This window comes from Antechinus flavipes, chromosome 3 (genome assembly GCF_016432865.1).
Source record: "Antechinus flavipes isolate AdamAnt ecotype Samford, QLD, Australia chromosome 3, AdamAnt_v2, whole genome shotgun sequence".
Lineage (NCBI taxonomy): Eukaryota > Metazoa > Chordata > Mammalia > Dasyuromorphia > Dasyuridae > Antechinus > Antechinus flavipes.
Genome location: NC_067400.1, coordinates 447,895,687 through 447,916,187, shown reverse-complemented (window position 1 = coordinate 447,916,187; position 20,501 = coordinate 447,895,687). Strand labels below are relative to the sequence as shown.

Below are 20,501 nucleotides of genomic sequence, written 5' to 3'. Positions count from 1 at the left end.
AATAATTCTTAGATTGCCTTTCCTGTATCTATTTTCCAGTTAAGTTTTTTTTTTTTTCTAATGAGGTATTTTACATTTTCTTCTATTGTTGTTGCTGTTGTTTTGCTGGGGGGAGGAGGGGAGATAAAGGGGAGAGTTGATTCTTGATGTCTCATTGACTTCCATCCCATTCACTTCCAGCTGTCCAATTCTAATTTTTAGTAAATTATTTTCTTCAGTTGCCTTTTTTATCTCCTTTTGCATTTGGCCAATTATACTTTTAAAGGAACTGTTTTGTGCATTGGATTTTTTTTTCCATTCCACCAATTCCATTTTTCAAGGAATTGTTCTCTTTTTTCCATTTTGCCAAACTGTTTTTAAGAAGTTTTCTTCAATATATATATATTTTCATTTCACCAAATCTATTTTTAAGCAGTAGCTTTCTTCAGCCAATTTCCATTTTGTTTTCCAAACTCTCCTGCAAAGTTCTCATTTCTTTTCCCCATCTTTCTTCACTCTTTTAAGATCCTTTTTTAATTCTTCCAAATTTTTGAGGAGACCAGTTCATATCCCACTTTGAAGCTTAATCTGAAGGTTTTTTTGCCTTTAGTGTCCTCAGGGTTTGAGTTCTGTTCTTCTCTTGTCTCCATAATAGCTATCTTTGGTCAGAGCTCTTTTTGATTTTGGCTCATTTTTAAAGGTTGAGGTCTGCTCATAGGGCACAAGGGAGATTGTCCCCTCAAGCTTCCTCTTCAGGGTGACAGAATCTTTACACTGCCCTGAGGCTGATGGTGCTGCTCTGCACTACACCTATCCTGGGCCATGTCCCTCTTTGCCCAATTGAGACAGACCTTTCCTGAAGTTCTTTCAAGATAACTTCTACTGGAAATTTGTTACACTCCAAATATTTATGGGTTCTGTCACTCCAAAACCTTCAGAGGCTTGATCTAGTGTTGACTCTTGAGGGAAGCCAGAAGAGATCAGGTAAAGTCCTGTCTATTCTTCATCATCTTGGCTCCGCCCCACAATCAGATATTTTGGATATCTGTAATAGAATATTTCTTTCTGAATACTTGTGAATTTACTTACCAGCAAGTCCTGCACCCTCTAAAAGCAAAGCTGTACTAATAAGTAGCTTCACAGTTAGTTAAAAAGTGGTACTTACAGATTCATTAATAAATGTGAAGATCCTTATTGGAAAGTCTTTAGGCTCTTAGTCCTTGCCCTTATCTTGCTTCACATTCCTGTCAGCTCTGTGATTAAGGTATACTTATCAAATTTACAAGTTATACATCTTATATAGAGAAAGAGATAACAGGAATACATAAGACCCAAAGCCATTCCCCAACAGAAAAATATCAACGTGTATAGACAAACATTTCTCAAAAGAATTGAAAACTATTAACAAGAATGCTTCAATTTGTCAGCAAGCATTATTATATACCAGGAAATATGCTAAATTCTGGGCAAAGAAAGACAAAAAAATACCTCAAGGGGCATATGCTCCTAGGAAGGAGACACCATGAAAATAATTATACATAAGATCTGTTAAGTATACATGGAAGGAAATATCAAGGATGTAAATAATTCATAGATGAGGGATCTAAGAAACTCTTCCAGGAAATAGTGTGATTTGGATTGATTTTTGAAGAAAGCTAGGGAAGCTAAGAGGTGGAGTTGAATGAACAAGACATTCCAGACATGGGAGATAGTGCAAAGGCACTAAGACCAAAGATGTAGTGCCATGTTTGAAAAACAATTCAACCCTCAATCCCTCACAACCCTCTTATCTAATTCCTAAATACGAAATAAATGATCCTGGAGATAATAGAAACTACTTTAACTCCTTGAGGAGAGTGATGGCATAATCAAACCTTTTGGTTTAGAAAAGTGACTTTGGCATCTGAGAAAGAATGGATTAAAGGTGGGAGAATTTTAATATAGGAAAACAATTTCTATAGTGTAGGCAATTGCAAGTAGTCTAGGCAAGAAAGGCTTGAGCTATGATGATAGCTATGTGAATAGAGAGAAGGGGGGTGTATATTAGAGATGGTTAAAATGCAAATGACAAGATTAGGCAACAGAGTGGATATATGGGATGAGTCATATTGACAAATCAAGGATGAACATATAGGTTTTGTACTTAAATTGAAAATATTGTGCTACCGTCTATAGTAATAGGGAAAGTTGGGAAGGAAGAATTTTTTAGTGGAGAAAAAGGAAGGAGAGTTAATGAGTTTGTTTTTTTTAAGACATTTTAAAATTAAACTTTTTTTGTTTTCAGTTCCAAATTCTTTCTCTTCCATTGAGAATATGAAAGAAACAAAACCTGTTACAAACATGTATAGTCACACAAAACAAAATCTCATATTATGTCCATGCATAGGTATATGCATGTACATGTGTGCATATGTTTCAGTCTGCTCTCTCAATCAATTATTTCTTTATCTTGAGGCATTAGCATCTTTCATCATGAGTTGAAACTAGAATGTACTTGATTCCATTGTGATTATCAGAATACGTAAATCTTTTAAGAGTTGGTTTTCTTTATAGAATTGTTATTACTGCATACATTTCTTTCCCTTAAGTCCCTTTAACTTTTTTTGTGTCAATTCATACAGGTCATTCCAGGTTTTCCTAAAACCATCTTGTTCATCATTTCTTAATACACAATTGTATTCCGTCCTTTTATATGCTAGTGGATTCCTCCTTAGTTTCTAATACTTTACTCATCAAAAAAAGTATTTCTCTAAAAATGTTTGTACATATGAATCTTTTTCCTCATCTTTTGATTTCTTTGTAGTATAAACCTAGTAATGGCATCACTAGGTGAAAGGGTACAAACAGTTTAATAACATTGGGGACATAATTCCAAATTCTACTCTGAACTGGCTAATTTAGTTCATAGCTTCATAATAGTTCATCAGTGTACCTGTTTTTCCTTAAAACCTCCAGCATGACATTTTTCCTCTTTTGGCTACTTTTATAATCTTATGGCTATCACAAAAACAGAGACCCTAACAGGGGTCCTCAAATTACGGTCCATGGGCCAGATGTGGCAGCTGAGGACATTTATCCCCCTCACCTAGAGCTATGAAGTTTCTTTCTTTAAAGGCCCACAAAACAAAGTTTTTGTTTTTACTATAGTCTGGCCCTCCAACAGTCTGAGGGACAATGAACTGGCCTCCTATTTAAAAAGTTTGAGGACCTTTGCTAAGAGGACATGATGATGAACAGCATGGAAGGCTGCAGAAAGGTCAAGAACTGTGAGGATTTAGAAAAGACCATTAGCAATTAAACTAATTGGCAACTAAGAAAACATTGTTAATTTTGGTGAGAGTTGTTTTATTTGAATTTTGAAGTCAGACTTCTGAGAGTTAAAAAAATGTATAAAAGGAAAGGAAATAGGAGAATTGATTGTTGATGGCCTTTTCAAATTTAGCCAGAAAAGAGAAGAGATATGTAAGACTGCTGGGGCTAGATGGATCAAGTGAGGGATTTTTTTGTTTGCTTGTTCTGGAGAGACATGAGAGTATTTGTTGTTGTTTGTCCTTTATTCTCAAAGAGAACCATGATATCAGGGAAGTGATGCCATGATATGCAAAGTGAAATGGATTTAAGTGAGAGAGGGCTGGGCAAGGTCACCTGCTTCCCTTTCCCCTCTGGAGCCATCTGGATCCAGTGACCAGATATAGATCAGAACAAATGAAGATGGCTTTGGAGGCAATGGGAGACCTTGCCCTTTTTAAATAGGTCTTCATGTTATCTATAGCAAGTGATAATTTTGATTCCTTTTTCCTATGCTTATTTCCTCAATTTATTTTTTCTTATGTTATTCCTATAGCTATTAGCATTTCTAGTGCTATAGGAAATAATAGTGACAAAAAATGAGTATCCTTGCTTTGCCTACCTATCAGAAAAGTGTCTAGTTTTCTCCTTTACCTTTATTATGAAAGAAAAGATCCTTTTACCTGTATGCTTTCTAGTGGGAATTTTTTCTATTGTCAGAAATTGATATTCTGTTTGTCAAGAGCCTTTTTGTTCATCTATTAATAAAACTATAAATTTCTTTGTTATTAGCATTGTCAGTGATCTTTTTATTTTACTAATATTTAACAAATCCAGCATTCCTGATATAAATTCAACTTGGTCATAATAGTGTATCATTCTTCTAATATTTTTCTATGGCCTCCCTGCATTTTATTTTTATTTTTAGTATATTTGTGTCAATATTAATTAGAGGTATAGAGCTTTAATCTTTATTTTGTACTTTATCTCTACTAGTAATAGCCTTACTTTTTCTATTTTTTTCAAACAGTTTATATATTAGAATTACTCTTCAGATGTTTCATTTATAAATCTCTCTGATCTCCTTTTTCTTACCTTATTATGGGCCAGAACTCTGTTTTTGAAACAAGGATTCTTACAAGGTGTTAAGTCAGTGGAATTGATAAGACAATGGTTATTTAGTTTAGCATGGTGATTAACAGTTCAGTATGATTGATTTAATCTTACAACAAATAATGGTTCCCTAGTGATATAATGATTGGTTTATACTCAGTGTAGAGCATATAAGCTGGGACAAACTCAGCCAGGGTGGACTCAGAAACACATTCATCCCATTTCCCATCTTTTTGGTGGCTGGAGGCTGGAGCACAAGCCCTCAGACTCAGAGATTCACTCCATCTCACACCACCATGATGGCAGGCTCTCCTCCTTCACTTCTCTACTGAAACTAAGATTCCTGAAGGGCCTCCAGAAAGCTAGCTGAGCCCCAAGCAAGGAAACTAGGTTGTGAAGGAAATAATAAAGAATTTGAACTTTAACACCTGGCTATTCTTGTGGCAATTAATCTGCTGAACCAAAGGCTGGTACAAAGACCTCCAGAAAACGAACCAGAACACTATACTCCCTTCTCCTTGTTTTGAGGAAAATAATGATTTACCAAATTTTTTTCTAACTGATTTATTAAATTCTCTGCTTGTAAAATCACTTTTTGTGTTTTTATAAGTATTCATCTATTTGCTTTATTGGCATATAATTGAGCAGAAAAGTTTCTCATAATCGCCTTTATTTCCTCTAAATTATTGTATATTGTCTTTTTTTCTATACTAGAAATTTTACTTTTCATTTTTTTTTAATCAAAGTAGCTAATAGTTTGATTTTATTAGTTTTTTTTTTCTTTAAAGTCTCTACTTTTGAAGTGATCTTTTTGTTTTCAATTTTTCTCATTTCCCATTTTTTAATATTTTAACATTTCTAGTTAGGAATTTATCTAGACTTTTTTATTTGTTGTTTTTCTTTTCTTTTTGTTATGTGCTCAGTTCATTAATTACACTTTTTTAGCTATGTCCAAAATATTTGGCATAATATCGTATTGTTTTATTATCCCTGATAAAATTATATATTTTTCCTTTAACCAACCAATTCTTTAGGATTAATTTCTTTAGTCTCCTTTTAAGTCTGAATTATTGCTTCAAAGTCCTTTTATTGATTGTCTTTTTATTATGTTGTAGTCAATAAAAGATATGTTTAATATTTCTTTCTGTTTCTGCATTTATTTATGAGGTTTTATGGTCTATTTATGATTGGTGATTAGTTTTCACAAAGTTTTGCCATGAACAACTGAGATTATGTATATTCCTTTCTATTCCCATTTAGTAATTTTCAGAACTCTATGATAACCTTTTCAGAAATTTTATTCAGGTCAGACTTCTTATATCATTGTTCTTTGTTGTAATTTATTGTATTTTCAAATCACAGAACAAAAACATTTTTATAACACAATACAATAAAAATGATGATTGTCTGTGAAACTGCAAATCTGTGCATAACTTGCTATTCCTTCCAAGTATACAACAAAGTTATCATATAAATATCTTTTTTTCCTTTTTTTTTCCTTCCCCTGCCCTAGAGATGGCTACCATTAGACATAAATAGGTATGTTTGTATATATAAATATATATATATGTAAAATTACACACACACACACACTTTCAGTTATTATTCCTTTCTCTGGAGACAGATAGCTTCTTTTTTTCATATGTACTTTATTTTTAGTTCTTATAATAATCAAAAATGACTTAGTCACTCAAAGTCAGTCTAAAAACTACAAGTCTTCTCTGCCCTTTTAAGATCATTGAGCTTATTATTGCTTACAGCAAGTAGTACTCTGTCACAACCATATACCACAACTTATTTAACGATTCCCTAATTGATGATGATCCTTGCAACTTCCAGTTTTTTGCTACCACAAAGAGAAGTGTTATAAACATCCCACTCACATTCAGAGTTCTAATTATTATTTGTGAATTTCTCTCCCATCTTTTTACTCACTATTTTCTTTCTCAGCTTCTTTTTACTGTATCCCTGTTTTACCATATCTTCTCTCCCATTATCATTATTAATTGCATACTTCCTTCCAACATATCCAGTCAGTTAACATTTATGAAACACTGTTTGTCAGATAGGCTTTTAGATGGTACAATGGATAGAAGGCCAGTTCTGATGATTCATCATCATCCGAAGTTCATATTCGTCCTTAGACATGTATTAGTTGTATGATCCTGGACAAGTCATTTATCCCTGTTTGCCTCATTTCCTCATCTGTAAGATAAGCTGGAGGAGAAAATGGCAAACCATTCCAGTATCTTTTACAAGAAAACTCCAAGTGGGGTCACAAAGAATTAGACTCAACTGCAACAAATTGAACATGTGTCAGACCTAAACATCAGAGATACAGCATGAAGCAAAAGATGTTCTCTCTCCTGATAGAGAAAACAAGAAAAAATATATAAATAAGCTAATATACTGAATAAATAGGAAAATAAAAGGAAGAAAGCACTAGAATAAAGGGGTTGGGAAAGACTTCCTGTATAAAATGGCATTTGAGTTGAAACTTGAAGAAAGCCAGGAAGCAGGGATCAGAAAAAAAAAGAATTTGAGAATTCCAGGCATGGGCAACAGCTAGAGAAAATCTCCAGAGGCTAAGAGTGTCCCTGGATCAAAGCATATATGTTGAAGAGTAAGATATAAGATTAGAAAAGGGACAAAGGCAGAAATGGTCGTTAGATATGAAGGACTTTTGAATGCCAGAGGAGGTGAGAAGTGAGATGATTATAATTTGCTTTAGGAAAATCATTGGCAGCTGAATGGAGAATACCTTGAAGTGGGGAAGAGACTTGAAATAGGCAGACCCACCACCAGGTTATTGCAACAGTGAGTTGATGAGAATCTGCATCAGAGTAGCAGCAATATCAGAGAAGAGTACAGAGCATATTTAAACAGATGTTATAAAGGTGAAACTGAAAAGCCTCTTATATTTTTCTTTATATACTTACTTTCTGTCTCTGTCTCTCTTGTTTTCCTCATTCCCTCTCTCTCTTGTTTTCCTCTTTCCCTCCCTCTCCTATTCCTCCTTCATGACCTACCCTACAAAGCTGAATTTTGAGTTTTCCCATTTCCCTTTTGAGTGTAATGTACATCAGACTCTTTGCGTGTGGATGTATGTATGTTAAATTCTTCTTTTTCTAGTTTAAACAATAATAAGATTCATTATGATGCCCATTCTTCCTTCTCCTTCCTCCATGGTTCTGTGCTGTTCTTCCCATGTACCTCAGTTAGAAAAATTTCTTCCTTCTTTATTTCTGTGGTACAATGGATGTAACTCTGGATCTGTAGTCAGGAAGACCTATGTTCAAATATGCCTTCAGACATTTATTAGCTGTGTGATTCTTGGTTTGTCACTTAATCTTTTGTTTATCTCAGGTTCCCAATTTGCAAAATTGGGATTACAATAGCATCTATATCCCAGAATTCTCATAAAAATCAGGTATTTGTAAAGTGCTTTGTAAACCTTAATGAGCTATACAAATCCTAGCTATTGTTTGTATTGGGCCACAGATAGTGGAGGAACTCTGGGTGAGATAAAAGACCCTTCAGCCCAGAGAGAACCTGCTAACAAGGTCTGGTTCGGCTCCCTATCTCCTCTAAGAGCTCTCAGCTTTCCTGAGAAGTCAGGGGGCAGTGACAACCTATGTTTGATTGAAGCAGAGTGATACCAGGTGATACTAGGTGGCAAACTATATAGATGTAGGTGGCAAGTTGTTTGTTGGTCCCATAGGGCGCAATATATACTTTGCGCATTCATATGAGGGTATTAAAAAGGGGGAGGACCTTGGGAATAAACGAACTCCATATTTTAACCATCCTTGAGAGTCTCGCCTCATCACTCTTCTGCTAAGACGGTATGTTTTATCACCCCAGCGTGGGGGATCTAGAAAGCACAGTACATTTTGTCATCCCTACTTGGGAGCTCTAGAAAGCAGGACACAACAATTATTGTTTTTCCATTCTTCCGTAATGTGTATCACGTTTTTGTTTGTTTTGGGTTTTTTTGCTCCTTTTTAGTTCCTCTCTTAAGGTCATTGAAATAGAATATAACAACTCCAAGCCCTCTTAGTTAACCCATTTTTATGACCCTTAATGATTTTATGGTTCTGAAAGGACTTTTGTTTCTTTGTCTCTTTTAGAATATCAGGATTTTATCAGAGTACAAATCTTTCCCAAATACTTAAGTGTATTTCCCTTTTTATATATTCCCCTTTGCTATTATTTAAATTTCATAGTTTTTACTTAGCTTTGGTTTTTCCATCTGGAATGCTTGAAATTTCTCTTATTTAATTAAAGGTCCTTTTTTTTAACCTTATAGAAAGTTTTACAAAGTTAAGTCATTCTTGGTTGTAAGCCATTATTTTTTGCTTTATGTAATTTCATATTACAAAATTTCCTCTTTTCTGTTGATCATCTGCCAAGATGAAAATTTGGTGATCATCTATTTATTATTGTACAATTTAAAAGAATAACCAAGTCACAATTGTATTACCTTTGCGTCTCTGAGAATGAAATTCTAAACTTATGCTGTATTTGCTTTATGCAGCAATTTTAGAAAAGGAATATTAAACTATAATGAAATATTTATTTTGCAAATAAACTTTTAAAAGATCTTCCTTTCTTTCTAGATTCAGGATTCCTTGTGAGGAAAGGAAAAATGGCAATAAAGTTGAACACATGCTTAGACCATGAATTTTGTGAAATTGATATTTTTTATTCATTAGTGAAAAGAAAATAGAAATTAAATAACATCATTTAATAACTTTCTCATTTGTTAGAGGATTTAAAATCCAAAATTAATAATCCATAGCTGTTTCTTGCATAAGTACTGTTTTTAAAAAAGAATAAACTGATTATAAATAATTAATTAATCCCTTTTTCAGAAGTTGAAGAAAAAATTTAAAAAGATTAGAGTGGAGCTTAAGTTGCTCTTTCTTGAATATTTTGTGAGGTTTCTAGAGCAAACTATCAGTTAAGGTTAATTGTTTTAGATATATTTTTAGACACTTTACATATGTGAAAAATAGGTTGGCATAATCATGACATGGTAAATGTACTAAGTATTGTTTTTGACTAACGGGGAAGGATTGAGGGGGATGTTAAGGATTGTTAAAGGGTCACCTAAACTTTTTTTAAGTTGTTCTATTTTCCAGAAACACTGGACCCAGAGCATGCAAGAGGCTCTGAATGTGTCAAGGATGAAACTTCTTTGCTCTCTCCTCCTTCCCCTGAGCTGACATAATTTGTTATTTGCATCCCAAACTGGACTTCCTTTCCTTTATGTTCTTGAGAGTCAAGACAGGTTCTAGTCAATCCACACTAGGTTTGTTCAGCTGGCTCCTTGTAAATAAAAAGATGATCTTGTCTTCATGATCTAGCAGTTCTCAAGAGAAAGGAATGTGACTTTTGCAGTTGCCCTGCTTCTTTTCTTCTGGTGGGGTTTTGTCTTTTTTCCTACCTTTATTGCACCTTCCTATGCAATGCCCCTTCAAGTGGAATTTTGTGTTTCCTACTCCTTTTTTTGTCTTGCTGTCACAAATATGCAAATTTCTGTATGAATTCTTTGAGTTCCTCATGTATGTTCATTTCTATTGTAATAAAATCTAGTTTTCTGGAAGTGGTATAAAATTTTGGTTGTCTGTTGACAGTACTTTTTAACTATTTAGAAAACCTAAGATATTAATGACATTCCCCTAAATATAATTTACAAATATAAAATAATATAAAGCATGTGGATTGCAGATTACTTCATTTAAAATGGGGGGAATGGCATTTTTTCTATATGTTTACTGAAAAGTTACATTAATTTTTTTAATTGAAGGGTTTTTGTTTTTATGGAATAAATTAGTAGCTATAACTATACACTTGTAGTAAATTTTACTATAAATATTTGTCATCATGTTTAGGGACATTAAATTAACTTTTAATCAGAAATTTAAGATGACTATAAATAATTCATTAGGTTTATTAAAGAATGAAGCTATGTCATAATTTTTAAATGTTCAAACTAAATCTGTATAATTATAGAATACATATTCAAGTCATGTATTATTTTGAAATAATAAAATACAAAAAGTCTGTGAAATTTAAAATGTTATTACCTTTATGTACTAAAAACTGTAGTTTGAGTAGTATTGATTGTTTAAATTGATTATGTTAGGTGAAGTCACATATAGGGTTTAGGAAAAAAATTTAACCAAACCAATAAGTAAATTTTATATGCAGCTTAAGAATCCTGACTCATTAACTGCTTGTTTCATTGTGCTATAAAAATTAGCCTTCTGGGAGGAAAAAGAAAATCTCTTGAGCCATTTATTAGCTGATTCCTTTCCCTTGTGTGATATTTCCCTCTTTGAAGTCCTAATTTTTATCCTAATTTTAGTGTCAAAATTAAGCCTTGGGGGAAACTTGCAGAATTCTATTAGCATTAAATTATGAAATAAAGTAATTAGATATGATACATATTACTCATCTAATCATTTATTCTCTAAAATATGTCTTTTACTAGCCAAAAACAAAATAACTTAAGTCTTTTAGTGCTTAAGACCATCGACCAGAGCAAAATCAGGTGAATGGTACTATTACAATCCTGAATTTGAAATCAGGAGGGCTTTTAATTATTAATGTCTAGGTCCCATTGGAGACACAAAGCAATTATACAAATAATATAGGTTTTAAAAAGCCACTTCAGTTTGAATTATAGCAGTGTTGTCTTAGAAAATATGTTTTTCAACACGCATCATAGAAAAATTCTTCATAGGGCAAAGAATCTTTTTCCTGACTTGTCTGAATGTATCAATATTTTGATAATTCTTCTATATGAATGATATGAGTATGCTCTTCAAAAGTACAAATTTCAACCTGTTCATCATCATAATTATTAATGTCATAATCATAGCTAGCATTTATATAGCACCAATTATGCACCAGGCACTGTTAAGCACTTTATAAATCTTATCTCATTTGATTCTCATTAACAGCCCTATGAGGTAGTAACTATTAATTTCCTCATTTTATAGTTTAAGAAACAGTTAAGTGACTTATCCAAATTAATCATAGCTGATAAGTCCTGAAACTGGATTTGAACTCAGATTTTCCTGATTTAAGACCCAGTGCCTTATCCACCAGATCACCTTGTGGCCTTATAATGCCTTCTCACAATTAATAATTCACATCTATATATGCATGTACATATATACCACACACATTTCCAAAAATGCTGATAATTATTCTGATACTAATATTGTAGACAGCATTAGCACTTTGATTGTTCTCATGCTTGTTATACAGCTATACTACCTCATTTTTGATCATAAATATTTTTAATAATTAGAAGTACATTTCATTTTGATACATCAGATGAACACATACACATATAAACCAAAGCATATTCTTCTCCAAACAGGCAAAATTGCCTGATGCTATATTTGTAATGGTTAATATAGCATAAGATTCTTGATAAAGTATTCTATAAATCTTCTTGTGCAAAATTCACTGTTGGTAATAGCTCTAGCCTATTTATACTCACAGTATTAACCTATTAAGTACTTGCAAGTTTGATTTTTCTGAAATCATCTTATTTCTCCTGTTTTCAGCTATGCATAACCCTTTGAGAGTATCTGTGTCAAAAAGGTCTTTTTGTTTTGAGCAATTTGGTATCATTAAAAGAATAGTGTAGTTTCCCAAGTACAATCTAGTCTGATCTACTGTGACCATTCTGTTTGGAGTCTAGTTCATTGTCATTCTGCATTTTCTGTTCAAGATACATACTAATGACAACATTTTAGGAAGCACATGTATAATCTGGAGAGCAGCCAGAGTAAGGCAAACCATGATGGTGGAGGATCTCAAAATTATGCCATATAAGGATCAGTTGAAGTAACTGGGAATGTTAAACTTAGATAAAAGACTTATGAAAAATATAACAACTGTCAATTCATGTGGTGTTGCAACAGAATAAGCACTTAATTTGGAATTTGAAATATTAGAATCTGATTTTGGTCCTAATACTTGCTTTTGATTCCAAGATAGCTTAGGCTTCCTTGGGCCTTGATTTCCTTTATCTGTAAAATGAAGGATTTAGACTGATATCCCTTGAGATCCAGTTCAATTATATATCTATAAATTTTTATGACTGTTTAGACTTACTCTGCTTGGTCCCAGAAGGCAGAATTGAAAGCAATGATTGGAAGTGACAAGAGACAAATTTTAAGCATTATATAAAGAAAAACTTCTGGAAATTTAAATTTATTCCCAAGTGGAATGGACTACCTTAGATGTTAGTAAATTCTCCTCCAAAGAGGTCTGAGAAGTAAATTGGATGACAACTTTTTTATTATGCTATAGAGAGGAATCAGATTCTTGCCCTGCTACTTGTTACCTGTCTTTCTTTGAGTAGTCACTTGGCCACTTTGGGCCTCACTTTCATTTTATCTATAAAAGGAGATTCTTAAAGGTATACCTTTTTGTATGTCATGGACCCCATTGACAAACTGGTAAAGTTTATGGATTTCTTAAAATAATGTTTTTTAAATACATAAAATGAGATGTATAGGATTACAAAGGAAACCATCTATACTGAAATAAAGACATAATGTTCTTTTCCCCATCCAAGTTCACAGATCTTTTAAAATCCATTCACAGACTCCTTAGAAGTACAAAGAAGAAAACCCCTAGATGAACTGTGAAGTCCTTTACAATCTAAGTTGCAAATCATAAACTTGCATTTTTTTCATTTACTTTGTTTTTTTCCCTAGATAGATAACTCAGGAAATCTAATTTGAAGTACTGTTGATATAATTGAAGAGACTTTCTAGAAGTATGGACAATAATTCAATCAGTACAATTTCGTTGAAAATCATTGGGGATAATTTTTCTACGTGGAATGTGCTTTTATTGTATTTTATGCCTTATCAATATTAAGTAGATTAGTGAGCAAAGTTATTTTAATAAAACCTATGGAAATCTGCAAAAAAAAAAATTGATTCAGCTATGCATGTTGGAAAAACAAAGTAAAGGAAAAATAAATTGTACAGCTATATTATCCCTATGTCACAGACAGATGAATGGCAACCTGTAAAGTTAGTTTTTCAGGATATATCACTTGTATAGACATTAAAGATTACTCCCAGGAGAGAGTAAGAGGAAGAGATTGAGCTGGATCATATTTGGTAATTATTTGGTATCCTAAATTGCTGGTATATAGCAAAAGTCCATGTTTTTAGCACTAGTATTTATATATGGAACATATGATCTAGTTGCCCAAAGTAAAGACATCTGACTATGACATATTACTAACAATAACCTCTGCGTGAGAAATTACTTAAAAGAGAACTTTGAGAACATATATGATTACTAAAGGAGATATGCCAATTGTATAACAAGAATAAGAAGCCAAAAAATGTGAATAGATCCATAGGTACTTTTTTTACATTAAAAGAATCAGAAGAGCTATGCAGAATTAGGTTTATCCTATATGAAGGTTTGAAGGAGTTATGATCTATATTGATGAAGTATGTAACCACACTAATGAAGTTGTGGACTTGTAAAAGCTGAAATTCTGAATAGGTACACTTGAATCTGACAACTAAGCACTTAAGGCTAATTACCTATTGGACAATAACTCTATTAGCATGTTTGGAATGTCTCTTCTCTCGGTTAATGCTAGCTCAATGCTTGGGGTTAAGAGAATTATAAGGAGGGATTAGGGGATGGAGTGAGGCTAGGCAGAGTCACTTTGGAGGAGGATGAAGAGAAGGGAGGCAGCTAACCCGGACTTCACATGGACCTAACAATGGAATGCCATAAACTGAGGCAAATCGGAGTACAGATGCACAATGTGGATATTAACAAACATAAACAAAAATTCCCAGAATTTTTTTCTGAGAAATTATTATGGGGAATTATTATGTTATTGGAGGATTATTAAACAAATAATATAAGACTAGTGTAGATTGGACTATTACTTTTCAGACCTTGAAGCTCTCTGTACGATTATAAAATGCCTTCAGTTACCCAACAAGTATTCATTTTGTTCTTAATAATGTGGTAGGCTAAAGATATGATAATAAGAATTGACTCAGTATTGTTTGGTTGATCGGCAGTAGGGAGCCATTAAGATTTCTTGATCAGTAGAGTGATGTTTTCAAACCTGTGCTTGAGGAATATCTACTTGGCTTTTGTTTGGAAGCTTTGGAACAATTATTAGTGGTTCAAAGCCAGTGGGACATGAAGTTCTAATGGAATAGCTAAAGAACCCATACTTGGCTCTGTGACATATCATATATGTCTAGAAATAGGCAACAAGGACTGTCTAAATCTTTAAGTTCATGTCATATCAAGGAATGTGTATTTTTAAGGAATTCAGTAGCCTATGAAATAATTGGGCATGTTTAATCTAGAAAAAAGATGATTTGGGAAGTATATCCTAGATTATTCAAGTATTTGTAGTATCATCATATGGAGGAAGAATTACACTCATTTAGTTTTATTCTAGAAGAAAGAACCAGGAGTAATGAATGGAAGTTGCTGAGAAGAAAATTCAGCCTTGAGGTCAAGAAAAACTTCCTAAAAATTAGAGTTGTCCAAAAGTATAATGACTATCCCAAAGAGGTTGTGGATTCCTTGTACTTTAAGGAGAGGACTATTGATCACCCATTATGTATGTTGTAGTAGAATCTCCTAGGTTCTATTAGATGATCTTTTCAAGTCCCTAACCAATTCTCCAATTACATGATAGTCCTTGACTTTAAGGAGCTTGCATTCTTCTTGGGGGAGGGGAAAAACAACAAATAATTAAATATAATAAATATGAAAAATAAATTTAAAGGAATCGGGGGGAACCAGTACCAATCAGAAGTCTAAAGAAAAGCTGCTCGTAGAAGGAATATTTGAACTAATTTTTTGAGGATGCTACTGGTTCCAAAGGCAGAAGTCAGAGGAAAGTATGACAGCCTATGTACAAAGAAGAGACATTGTAAGATGGGATGTACAGGAAGCAGTAAGGAGGTCAGTTTGACTTGCATGTAAAGTAAATGACAGGTGGTGATATGTATTGAGCCTGAAAAGATTGACTGGAATTAGATTTTGAAGGGTTTTATATGACAAAAAGAGTAGTTTTTATTTTATCCTAGACACAATAGCCACTGAAATTTCTTGAGATTGGACTGACATATTCAAATCTTGTGCTTGAGAAATATTAGTCTGCTAGGAGTTTAGGGGATGGATTGGAGTGAGGATGCTGAGATCCTAAGTAAGAGACCTCTGTAATAAGCCACATGTTAGGTAAGAAAGGCTTTAGTTAGTGTGGAAAGTATGGGAGTCGAGAGGAGAATGATTCAGGAAATGTTGTTGAGGCAGACTCAACAAGACTTGCCAACTCATTGAAGGTGAAAGATGAGTAATAGTAAGTTACTGAAAATGACTCCTAGAATTCAAATCTGGCTGACTAGGAGAATGGTACTACCTTCAATACAGAAAAGGGGCAGGTGGTTAGAGGGAGATGTAAATTCAGAATTAAAGATGGAATTCAATGTGGACATGTGCTCCCAGAAGGGAGTTTTGAGTAAGAAAACTCAAACAGCATTTGTTAAGTGCTTGTTATATGTGAAACACTGTGCTAAAGGCTACAGATCCAAAGAAAAAGGGGGAAAGTAACAAGAATTTCACATTCTAATAGGGGAGAATAGGTGAAAATAACTAGGTACATAACCAATCAAAAAAAGAGAAAATGAAAGATAAGTTGAGTGGAAAGCTTTGTGGAAAGTGGAAAGAAATTGGTTTTAAGCTGAATCTTGGAAGATAGCAAGCAAACTAAGAGAAGCAAAGGAGAGCATTGCAGGCAGAGGATTTTGATAAAACAAGTGCATGTAACTTGGACAGGGAGTGTCATCTTGGGAGATTCACAGGTAGGTCGGAGTAGCCAGGCTGTGGAGAAAGAAGCTTAAAAAGCTGGGAAGGGATCTGGTCGTGACCAACTTGGAGAGGAGAGGGCATTGCTGAAAGTTTTTTGAGGAGAGGATATCACAGTCAAAACTGCACTTCAGAAAAATCACTTTAACAGCTGAGGGGAGAATTCATTGGAGTGGAGAGACCTGAGAAGATTCGTGGGAAGATAGTGCAACAGTCTGGACAAAGGGTAATGAGGCCTTGGAGTTAGGTGGTGGCTGTGGAAGGAAAGAGAAGGGAACATATATAAGAGACTGTAAAGATAAAAATAAGATGTGGCAGTGGCTTAGGTATGTGGGGTGAGCCCCAAGGCTGCAAATCTGGATGACTGGAAGCATGATAATAAGGAACTTCAGGAGGGATTAAATCTCATAGACGAGTATTTATAACCTTGCAGTGTTGCTTAGACAATGGAGAACAGTTTATCTTAACCACAAGGGAAATTATATTTTAGGTCCATAATAATTCTATCCTTTGAAAGGGAATTCCAAATCCTTTAGTATATATCCTTCATAATATAAAGAATCTATGCTCTGTGAGCTTTAAATTCATTAATGGGGAAAAACTCCACATTTTATAAGAATACATGATGTGATCATCTGGAACATATTATCCTAACTTACTAAACAGCAGAGTTTCTTTTTTTCTTTATAGCCAGTTGGTGCTTTGAACCCTAAAAGAGCAGTTTTTTATGCAGAGCGCTATGAGACTTGGGAAGATGATCAGAGCCCACCCTGCCACTATAGCACACACTATTCAACAGCACCATCTACGTTATCCTGGCTACTTCGAATTGTAAGTACTTTTATGGAAACTTTTTTCCTACAAAACTTGTGAAATATTCTGTAACATAAGACATCTTGTATTCTAATTCAGTGCCCAGAATAATGAAGCTTATCCTTGTTCCATGACTAATTTTTGAGAAATAAAGTGGTTAGTTGGTTTTTTGTTTTGTTTTAAATTTCTAAGTAAACTTAATACATAGTTTTTTGTTGTGTTTTTAATCTTCGCTTTGGATTGAGTTCCAGCTAACTGACACTTCTAAGTTCTCCACTTCCCTCCCCGCTGTCTCCAATAAATAGAATGATAAGGAAATATCCTGATTTCTAGCTTTATCCACTATCATTGTCTCTCTTCAAACTCACCAGTATTTAAAAACACTTAAATTTGGTTATTGGATTGGCAGGTAGGTACTTTTAAAAAATCAGACCTTCTGTGATTGCATTTGTTTGAGGAAATCCCAGTTTAAAAAACAAAAACAAAAAACAACCAAAAAAAACCCTTTATCAACGTAGATCCACAGCTGTTATGCAACCAGAGTCTTAGAGAGTTTTCTGTCACTGAAACATCATGAGAATTTTCTCAGTCACATAGCAAGCAAGTATTTTTCAGAGCTAGGATTTGAACCCATATTTCTTCCATTCTAAGACCAACTCTCTATTCAACATAACATACTGATTAAAGATAATATTAATAACCTGCTAGGACATGTTAATGAAAGTTTTCTTCTATTATTATAAGAATTTTGTTATTGTTGTTGAAAGGGCAGCTAGGCAAGAAGAATCATCCTCACTGAGTTCAAATCTGGCCTCAGACATTTACTAGTTCTGTGATCCTGGGCAAATCATATAACCCTGTTTGCATTAGTTTCATCATCTGCAAAATGATCTTGAGAAGAAATGGCAACTTATTTCAGTATTTTTGCCAACATAGAATTGAGAATTTTCAAATTAGTCCTATTTTAATGCTTCATGAACAATGCAGTTGAAAATATTTCTGGGTTTGGACTCAAAATACTTGAGTACATTCCCAAACATACCATTTACCAGGTATGTGACAGTGAGCAAGACACTTTCTCTGAGGCTGACTTTTCTGATATGTAAAAATCAATGTTAGGCTATATGATCTTTTAGCTCCCTTGCTGGTCTGTCTGTGAACCTGTGAGCTATAATGACATTTGCTATCTTTTATGCTATTTCTTAATAGAGAGGGAAATCAGAAACACAGTGATTCCCAAATTCAAAAATTAGGAAATAATATCTATGAATAATTCTCTCTCTCTCTCTCTCTCACACACACACACACACACACACACACACACACACACACACCAGAAAGTGAGAGAAAAGAGACTGAATGAGTAGAGTACAGAATAAAGAGACACAGAGAAAGTATATTGAAGGTAATCCCAGAGGGATAGACTCTACCATCTGAGGGAACAGGAAGGACCTCCTATGTAAGGTAGGGTTTGACCTAAACTTTGACAGAAACTAGGGAAATAGGTGGAAAGGAGGAGAGTGTTCCAAGCATGGGAGACAGTCCATGTAAAGGGCTGTTACTTGGCATGTAAGAATTCTAGGCTGTTTAATTAGAGTCGTAATTTTATTTTACTAACATTTATTTTTAGAGTGAAGGAACCATCTAATATTTGTTAATGTAAAATAAATTATTATGTACATTTGAATCTAAATCTTAAAATTTTGGTAATCAAAACCAAAATATCTATTTTAATTGATTTTTTAAAATAATATTCAAGTAACTATCACTTTAATGAAAGGTAGTTACTTTCTGATGACTTCTGAAATTTCTTAGTGACTAATAAAAGAAATACTTTTCTTAATATAAAAGTACTTGGTATTCCTAAACTCCCTTTCTCCAAAGATCTGAAAGCATTTTACATACTTTTTAAATTTTACTCTCAAAATTTGAAATATATTATTAGTCAATATAAATTCTTAGTCCCAGGAGTTTAGACTCTATGGAGTAAATATTCGCCTTCTCTCCAAATTCCTCCCAATCCCAATACATCTTTTATATTTTAAAATATTTTAAAGTATATCTTAGATATTTCTACATTCATTATTATTTAGCTTTCTTTTTTTTTTATTTCTAGTTCTTACCAATGCTTTGAACATAGTAAGTACTTAATTTTTTATTGATTGAAGTGCAAATTTTATGCCTTTAGTTCAATTTTTCCCAATATTTTTATTAAGGAATTTTGCTCAACTTTTTATTTTTTATTCAGTGATTTCAGTGTAAAGATAGATAAAAGGGAAGATGATGAGAAATTTAACAGTAAATATGGTTTAGATTAGAGAAACAAAAGAAGTTGACAACTTTAAACTCCTTAGAAGCCTCAAATTTTTATAAATATTTTTTATCTTACAAAAGTCAGAAGGGTACAATTATATCACAAAAATTGAAATTAATAGTATATTATCAGACAGGAAATGAAGGGTAACCAAAAGTGGGAATCATGTCAAAATCAGCTGTCTACATATAATTATATCATTGACTAGTTGAACAAAAGCCAAATCAGCCTACAATTAAAAGAAAAAAGATGAAAAGATACTGTGAATTATTGCAATAATTGCATTCAACTTAGTTTGTCAGTGATTAAAAAAGAGAAAATGGAAAAAGCAAGTCAGTTATTGAACAAGCAATTGTTAGGTACCTGCTTTGTAATAGGCACTATTCCTAAGAGTGGAGGAGAGCAAAAATAGACCCTACCCCAAAGAGCTTACATTTTTTTCCAGGGTAATAACAGGTTCACAAATAAGTATTTACAAAACAAATAGAAGGTAATTGAAAAAGATGGGAAACTATTGGGAAGGGGGAGGAAGAAAAGACTTCCAGAAGATTGCATGAGCAGAATTTTGAAAGAACAAGGCATTCTTAGTGAATGTGGAAAGGTGGGAGTTCATGTCCCAGAAGAAGAGAATACAAATAACAGGAAGGTCAGGATGACTGAACTATAGTGTTAGAAAGGGAGCAATGAATAATTGCGTTAAAAAGAAGGGCATATTTGGGACAATATGTAGAGGATTTTAAAAACTCATCAAACTTTTGTTTTATCCTAGAGGCTAGAGGGAATCAATGGAGTCTATTAAGGAGGAGAATAATGATATGAGTCACACTTGTACTTTAAGAAAATAACTGTAGCCTTCTGAGTGAGAAATGGATGAATTGGATAGGAAAGAGAATTTAGCCACTTAGATAATCACCATTTTCTGCAAAGAAAGCCACAAAAAGCCAAAAGAACTTTGAAACTAACTTATCCAACAAACTTGATCTCTTTGCTAAGTAGAGAGAGATGGAATAAGGATATTGCAGATTGATAGTATAAACTCATTTGTAAAGTTCTAGAGAGGAGTACAATAGAAGATTAAGAGCAGTATTGCAAG

The 20,501-nt window shown here is 33.5% G+C and overlaps 1 protein-coding gene and 1 long non-coding RNA gene across 2 annotated transcripts in view; one reads left to right on the top strand and one right to left on the bottom strand.

Moving 5' to 3' along the window:
* NBEA (neurobeachin) overlaps window positions 1–20,501 on the top strand; it is a 754,131-nt gene that overhangs the window by 633,165 nt on the left and 100,465 nt on the right. The window contains exon 45 of the mRNA XM_051986470.1: window positions 16,972–17,112. Coding sequence (XP_051842430.1) covers window positions 16,972–17,112 — 141 coding nt within the window. The remainder of the gene's footprint in view (window positions 1–16,971; window positions 17,113–20,501) is intronic.
* Window positions 1–20,501, bottom strand: part of LOC127554675 (uncharacterized) — a 180,776-nt gene that overhangs the window by 79,649 nt on the left and 80,626 nt on the right. The gene's annotated exons all lie outside the window — the stretch shown is intronic.